At 35.8% G+C, this 8,276-nt stretch overlaps 1 protein-coding gene across 1 annotated transcript in view; it reads left to right on the top strand.

Annotated features, from left to right (window-relative positions):
- The window catches only part of colq (collagen-like tail subunit (single strand of homotrimer) of asymmetric acetylcholinesterase), a 32,077-nt gene that overhangs the window by 3,572 nt on the left and 20,229 nt on the right, over positions 1–8,276 (top strand). Inside the window, exons 2-5 of the mRNA XM_067402289.1 lie at positions 646–752; positions 1,010–1,105; positions 4,548–4,592; positions 7,282–7,308. Of these exons, the coding sequence (XP_067258390.1) occupies positions 646–752; positions 1,010–1,105; positions 4,548–4,592; positions 7,282–7,308 (275 nt within the window). The remainder of the gene's footprint in view (positions 1–645; positions 753–1,009; positions 1,106–4,547; positions 4,593–7,281; positions 7,309–8,276) is intronic.

Here is an 8,276-nt window from a genome sequence, read left to right as displayed (position 1 = left end):
ACAAACTTTTGTGTTAAATGCGATTAATCATGATTAATCGATTTGACAGCACACATCAACTGAAAACAAAACAAAAAAATAGGAAAAGGTATTTGGACATTAAAGTCAAACACTGAATAATGTATGTAAGTATGAATAATGTATCATTGCATTAGATACAAAATATAAAAGCAAGTACCATTTATTTTAAATAAAGACAGATTTTACATTTTACTTTTACAGCACAACAATTCAAAAGAATTTAGGTTTCAAATCATAAAACGATACATGCACCGTTCAATATGACAAGAAAAAGTGGCTTTCAGATGTTAGTGGATCCTGTTCATAGTAAATGCAATGAGCTGTGAATTTGAGGTGAACTGACTCCATAGAATCACTAAAAATCACTTTGACACCAGTTGATGAAGTCATTATAAATATCTTATCTCTGATGAAAGCTCTAGCATCATGTGTTTGCAGATAAATCTTTAAATATTTCGTAGTTTCAGTTATGAATGGCCTTTCATTACAATCTTATCCACATGATAACTATCATAGTTGTCATGTGTTTCAGTCTCTTTTCCAAAACAGTGGAGTGAAACACTGTTCCGCTGACCCACGTGTCTATTGACATGTTCCTCTTGTAACTCATTTCCCCACATCTAGATTTCCAGTTGCTGGAAACCAGAAAGAAATTCAACCCCTGCTGTTTACTGAGTCCACCTCCGCCTCCTCTCTTCCCTCCCCCTTCACTGTGGCGGCAGGAGTCTCTGGTGAGTCCTGACACATGACCGCTGATCCAGCACCTGGATCTGATGTAGGTTCCAAGGGTTCAGGGTGTGAATAAGTACATTTAAGTTTGTCCCCATGACCACGACAGCTATGTCTACATCACTGTGATAAATAAATGTAAATAAAAGTCAAAAGAGGCGTGTGATTACCACTGAAAGCTGCAAAGACTGTAACAATTTAACATTTTCTCATTTTTGTCATATTTCTCTGATGTAATTTTACATGACTTGTCTTATAGACTGAGACTGATGTTACACCAGAAGAGAAGCGCAGTCCCACAACCCACACATGTTCCCCAGGGCCTCCAGGACCAGCAGGACCTCCTGGCCCTCAGGTATGTGCTTCAAATGTTATATAATATTGAGGATGAAACCATAGGCCTAAACTACACAGAAATCTCCAGCTATGAAACAGACTTTAAGATGCATTCACATACATTTTTAGCACAAAAACTTGCAAGATTTTAAAATAATATATTTGTAATCAACTCCTTCACAATGAGTGAAACGTCATACAGCAATAATCTGTAGTTGTTTGAATGCTAGGTTGATTTTTACACTGTTTGAATGGTAAACACTGTGTACAAGAGGCAGAGGGATATATGATAGACAAAAAAAAAAACTTGTTTAGATTCTTTGAAACATAGTTTTTGGTTTTGAATTGTTTTTTTGTTTGTTTGTTTTTTTTGGTTATACCATTTTCAAGAAAAATATCTTTAAATCCAAATGAGCTGATGCTCCTTGCAAGCTTTCCAAAAGTGGGCGGAGCTTTAACAGCTCATGCTTCGGTTGCTCAACAACAACAAAGCTGGAAAATCTCACGCAGCCAAAATCACGATTGTCACGTATTGTTCAGCCTTACATAATTGTTCAAACTGAAGTCGGACACTGATGGAGAGACTCAGGAAGAAGTTACAACTTTTAGAATGCAACTGGACGTTTCTGAATGGTTAGTGGATAAATTTATGTAGTTGCTGTGGAGTTGATTCGATTCATCGACTAGCATGTGCCGTCATGTTAATCTTTTGTGCAAATCCAGCATTGAATTAACCCTCATTTGTGAAGCAGTCCAGTGTAAAATGACGACATGGCAACAACACTCTACTACAACAACTCTTCCTCTTCTCTAAAGCGGCCCAACATGGCCTCGCCCCCTTTTGTTGCATTTTTTCAGGGGCAGGATTTATGTAAATTTTAGGGTTTGTGATGTCACCAACCCAGAAAGAAGCTTGTTGCAGTCCTTAAAAAGTGATGTCTGTAAAAGAAAATATGTCCCTTTGCATTGAACTTTTAGCATCATAACTTTGCAGATGTTGTTTATGCTCAAACAGCAACAGTGAAATCATAATCAAGGACCCCTTTAAAAAACTGTCAAAGAAAATCATTAATTAGTATTAATCTTTATGCTTTTGGGGAGTCCATAACATTTTACATACCTGAACTAACCTTGCAATTTAATAAAATAAAAAAAAGATCAAATTATCAAATTTGATCCAACCTTGATCCACAGTAATCAGGGTCTGCAAAAGTTTTATAAATATAAATAAGTAGTAAAGCAAATAAAATATATATTTTAAAGAAATAGAATATTTATTTTCAAAAATTTCATTCTTTTAATAATGCTGCATTATGATATTGTCACATGCAGTCAAGGCAAAGGCAACGAAGAGGTGAGGTGGATAAAAATTTTAACTTTATTAACAAAAACAAAGAAGGCAGTCGAACATGAAAACAGTCCACATGAGAAAACCAACACAACAGCTTTATCAAAGCAAGTAGTATTGGACAATGAGTAGAACTAAACTAAAAAGGGCTTAAAGGATTAGTTCACTTTCAAATGAAAATTACCCCAAGCTTTACACACCCTCAAGCCATCCTACTGTAGGTGTATATGACTTTCTTCTTTCTGATGAACACAATCGGAGAAATATTAATAAGTATCCTGACGCATCCAAGCTTTATAATGGCAGTGTGTGGGGTCAATGTGTATGAGCTGAAGAAAGTGTCTCCATCCATCATAAACGTGTGCTCCACACAGCTCCGGGGGGTTAATAAAGGCCTTCTGAAGGGAAGCAATGCGTTTGTGTAAAAAAAAAAAAAAAAAAATCTATATTTAACAAGCTATGAAGTAAAATATCTAGCTTCCGCCATACTGCCTTTTATATTCAAATTACGGAAAAAACGGAACTGGCGCCAAGTCAGCTTTTTCCGTGAATTGAATAAGGAAGGCGTAGGATGTAGCGTAAGCTTTTTGAACTGCGAGAGATTTACACTTTCTTCACAAGTTGATTATGGAAGGCGGTCTGGCGGAAACTAGATATTTTACTTCATAAGGCCTTTATTAACCCCCCCGGGCTGTGTGGAGTAGCGTTTATGATGGATGGATGTGGATGGAAGCACTTTCTTCAGCTCATACTCATTTGGTAACGCTTACTGCCATTATAAAGCTTGGATGTGTCAGGATATTTATTAATATTTCTCCTATTGTGTTTATCAGACAGAAGAAGCTCATATACACCTAGGATGGCTTAAGGGTGAGTAAAGCTTGGGGTAATTTTTATTTGAAAATGAACTAATCCTTTAAATACACAGGAGAAACAACCTGAACAAGAAACAGGTGCACAAAGCAATCAGTAACCATGACAACAAATAATGAATGAACAGGGAAAACCAAATTAAAACACAATGAAACTAAATATAACCCTTACAGATATCAGGACAAATTCTATCACTGTCTGTGACATTCTTTTTTTCTTTTTTTGCTTTTATGAATTTTAATTCCGAAATTAAAAACATGGTCATCATAGAAAAGATGTATTTGAGTCTGTCATTTTTTGCATTTCTGAATAAATGAATAGATCTGAATTTTAAAAAAATATTAGCGTCATGTCATTGACCCATAAGCTATGTTTAACAGATGTTAAAACTCAAATGTTAAGTATTTATTCAGAAATAATAACAACAGTCACATGCAAATTTATTGAGGATTGCGTAGTTGGTGAAGGTGCCTCAAGGAAGCAGAGTATTGGGTTGTCACAATGGTCAGTTCCAGCTCTGTAATTAGCCTCCATAACCCTCTCAGCATGTGAGACCCGTGTGAGTTCCCCAGACGTCTTTCTGTAGTGACACGGATGTGACCAGTTTGGCCCCCCACGAAACAGCAGGCCATTAACGCTCCACATTTAGAGCAGATGGAAATAGACCTTTTTCCATTGCCAGCCTCTGCTCCATCGTGCCATTCTTAGAAACAACCCCAAGAGACCCCTGCCCTGCAAGTTCACTCTGAATACAGTTTGATCCCTGTCATAGGTTATTAATTATGTGGTGAATATTATTGCGATTGTCGGCCAAGAACATTATAAATGCATCCTGTTGTAATACTGTAATTTGCTACAGCCATGATTTTTTTTTTGTTTAAGCACTATGAGGAAGACATTCATGAGCTCATTTCCCCAAAAGTATAAATACTGTGACTCTCTGGTGCTTTGATCATTGTTTTGATTGCACAAGCCAACACAGCAACATTGACAACAACCAATGACGTGAGTTTGGGGGTGGTTTTTTGTCAAACAATGGAAGGGGGAGTATTTGGGAGACCTGTTCGGAAACAGTTTGGAAATTCTGAAATGACTCGCTCACGACAATAAGTTGTAGTTGACAGACTTGGTCAAAATAGATATTATAGATACTTTGGCTTTAAACAATGATATTAACTAAAATTGCAAGAGGTTTTTGATAAGGTTTTTGATTGTTTTTTTGTTTTTTTTTTATGATCAGGGTCCTGCTGGACTGCCGGGACCACAGGGACCAAAGGGAGATAAGGTATGACACATTCTTATGTAAATTAATAAAAATACATATCTAAGTGATTCAGTGTGTTCAGAAGCAAAAAAAGATTGTATTATTATTATTACTATTATTATTATTATGGTAACCCTTTAGGTTACACTTTATTTTAAGATGTCTTTGTTACAGTGTAATTATACATTTAAGTACTGAGTAATATTAATAGTAATTACATGTACTTACTATAGGGATAGGATTAGGGCATGGTTTGTTTTATTTATGTAATTATGCATAATTTATAGTTATTACTATAGTAACTACATGTAACATATGTAACGACACTGTAAAAGAAAGTATTACCACACTTTATTTTACAGTCCTATTTAGCATGCACTGTAAAGAACTGTTGATTTAACTTTAAAAAGTAAGTTACCTGGTTGCATTAAAATTTTGAGTTCATTGAAATTAAAAATTTGAGTTAATACTAGTTAAAATTGGTTTAATTAACAGAGTTACTCAATATATTGTAATCTGAACTACATTAAGTATCTAAGTTGATTTGACAAAAGAAAAAAGTGTTAAAACAAATCATGAAAATATTTTGTTTACCGTGTGTACATACTATGTACTTATTATAGTAATTAAAATAACTGGGTAATAGGTACTATCCCTGAACCTACCCCAGAACCTAACCTTAACTCATTTGGTTACCTTACATATAGTAATATAATAATACAGTATATATATTACATATAGTATTACTGTTACCTTATATTACCGTTATTTTACATATATTACCTGATGTTACTTATATTACACATAACTGTAAAATAAAATGGAACCATTCTTCTTCTTCTTCTTATACATTATTGTTATATATTTGTTTATATGTTATTAAGGGTTATTAAGTTTTAACGACAACATCTGTGACATTGTCAGTTACTATAAACAATATTTTTTCTCAGTTTGTAAAAACGAACAAAAATTGCACATCTAGGATTACAGACTTAAAGGGATAGTTCACCCAAAAATGAAAATTTGATGTTTATCTGCTTACCCCCAGTGCATCCAAGATGTAGGTGACTTTTTTTCTTCAGTCGAACGCAAATTATGATTTTTAACTGCAACCGCTGCCGTCTGTCAGTCAAATAATAGCAGTGATTGGGAACTTGAACAATAAGAGTCAAAAAACTTCCATAGACAAATCCAAATTAAACCCTGCGGCTCGTGACGGCACATTGATGTCCAAAGACACGAAACGATCGGTTTGTGCGAGAAACCGAACAGTATTTATATAATTATTTACCTCTAAAACACTACTATGTCCAACTTCGTTCAGCTTCCGGCTAGTGAGGTCTGATCGCGCTCTGACAACGGAAGTGATGTCTCGCACTCATTGAAGTATATGGGCGAGACATCACTTCCGTCATCACAACGCGTTTTTAGACCTCACTAACAGGAAGCTGAACGAAGTTGGACATAGTGGTGTTTTAGAGGTAAATAATTATATAAATACTGTTCGGTTTCTCGCACAAACCGATCGTTTCGTGTCTTAGGACATTAATGTGTCGTCACGAGCCGCAGGTTTTAATTTTGATTTGTCTAAGCAAGTTTTATTTACTGTTATAGTTGAAGTTCCCATCTACTGCTATTATTTGACTGACAGACGGCAGCGGTTGCAGTTAAAAATCATAATTTGCATTCGACTGAAGAAAAAAAGTCACCTACATCTTGGATGCACTGGGGGTAAGCAGATAAACATCAAATTTTCATTTTTGGGTGAACTATCCCTTTAACATGGTCATGACTGGAGTTTAAAAAAATGTATTAACTTTGCAGAGACAATGTTGGCAAGCAAATTCTGTCACAGTATTTTTGTTGTAACACTTATTATTTAATTTTTTTTTTTAATACCATTAACATTTATGTCTTGCCTCATAGACTTCTATTGTAATTTGTAAGTACATTACTGTAAACAAAATTTTTGCTTGTTTTACAAACTGAGGGATGGGTTAGAATAATTGGTAAGACTTTATTTTACAGAGTCCTTGTTACACGTTAAATGTAATTACAATAAATTGTGAATGATTTCATGCAGCTTACCTAAACCACATCCTAATCCTAACCCTATAGTAAGTACATGTAGTTAATTATTATTACTCAATACTTAAATGTATAGTTACACCGTAACACAGACACCTTAAAATAAAGTGTAACAGAATAATTTTCTGTGGTAATTATAATCAGTCCACAGACGCTGTCAATTGCAACCTTGTGGATTACTTTAATTCACATGGCAATTCCTGTCATGTATTTAAAAGGATAGTTCATTCTCATGTAACTCATTCTCATGTCACTCCAAACCTGTATTACATTCTTTCTCCTGTGGAACACATAAGAATATATTTGTAAAATGTCTCAGTGTTTGCTGTACAATGAAAGTTAATGTAGTCCGATGTTGTTTTGGACCCCAATGACTTGCATTGTATGGGCAAAAACAGATTCTTTAAATATTTAAATAAACAGATTCTTTAAATATCTTCTTTTGTGTTCCACAGAAGAAATAAAGTCTTATAGTAGTTGCTGAATAAATGATTGGTTTTTCATTTTTGGATAAACTATTCCTTTAAGTCAGTGACACTATCAGAGCAAGACTGTATATATTGTGTAACATTGAAGGACTGACTCTGTTCTTATTCCCTCCTCCCCTCCTCTGTGTTGCCAGGGTGAAATTGGAAGACCTGGACAAAAGGTGAGACTCATTGTTCTTTACTTTCCAATAAGTGGATTTGCTAAAAGGACAAGGAATGAAAGACACAGCAGATACATAATGTGAGCTGGAGGGAATTCAAAGCAGGCGCAACCTTGACACATAAGCAGGTCACATGATTCTACATGATCTTTTGTATGTATAAGCAGCAGAATGTTTAAACATCAGGGGACGCTTGTGGTCATCCTCATTATGTTCAATCCACTATGGAACATCCCCATGGCTCCTGTCCCACAATCACATTGTAGGCTTGTGTGGTTTCCTGGAAGGCATTTGGGACCAGTGTCAGTAATACCTACAGCAGGGCTGTGGGTAAACCGAGAAGCCACTAAACCACTGCACAGGATTCTGGGTGTGCTGGTGCATTGTTTTACTCCAGACAGGCACTGAGAGTAGAGTGCTTCTGGTGTAGGAAGCTTTGCAGCATTGCATAGTAATTTAGCTTAGTGCTGGGGCAGCCCAATAAATCATTCGCTCTCCCACAATGCCCGGCTCCTGCCCTTAGCACATAATTTAATTAAAGCCAGGAGACTGATGGGGTTTGGTTTAGTTTGCTCTCTCTCTCTCTCTCTCTCTCTCTCTCTTCTGATGGCTGTTTTGTCCCTCAAAGCACTCAGAAGACACGCTGTCCTCACCTTGTTCTTATTGCTCTGTGTTTGAGCAGCCAATCGTCTTTAAGTGTTACACAGATTAGATTCTGGAAAACGAACGGAGGTCATAACACCTTGATAAAACTCAACAGAATCGTAAATATTCCATTACATTTGTGTAAGTACATTTGTGTTTTTTTACATTTGGCCACATGCCTGCCTCAATTACTGATCTACTGTATCAGTGTTATTAGCGTTAAAGGGTTAGTTCACCCAAAAATGAAAATTCTGTCATTAATTACTCACCCTCATGTCGTTCCAAACCCGCAAGACCTTCGTTTATCTTCGGAACACAAATTA

This window comes from Chanodichthys erythropterus, chromosome 2 (genome assembly GCF_024489055.1).
Source record: "Chanodichthys erythropterus isolate Z2021 chromosome 2, ASM2448905v1, whole genome shotgun sequence".
In the NCBI taxonomy this organism is placed as follows: Eukaryota; Metazoa; Chordata; class Actinopteri; order Cypriniformes; family Xenocyprididae; genus Chanodichthys; species Chanodichthys erythropterus.
The sequence above is the reverse complement of the archived record's forward strand: the minus strand, read 5'-3'. Positions and strand labels throughout refer to the sequence as shown.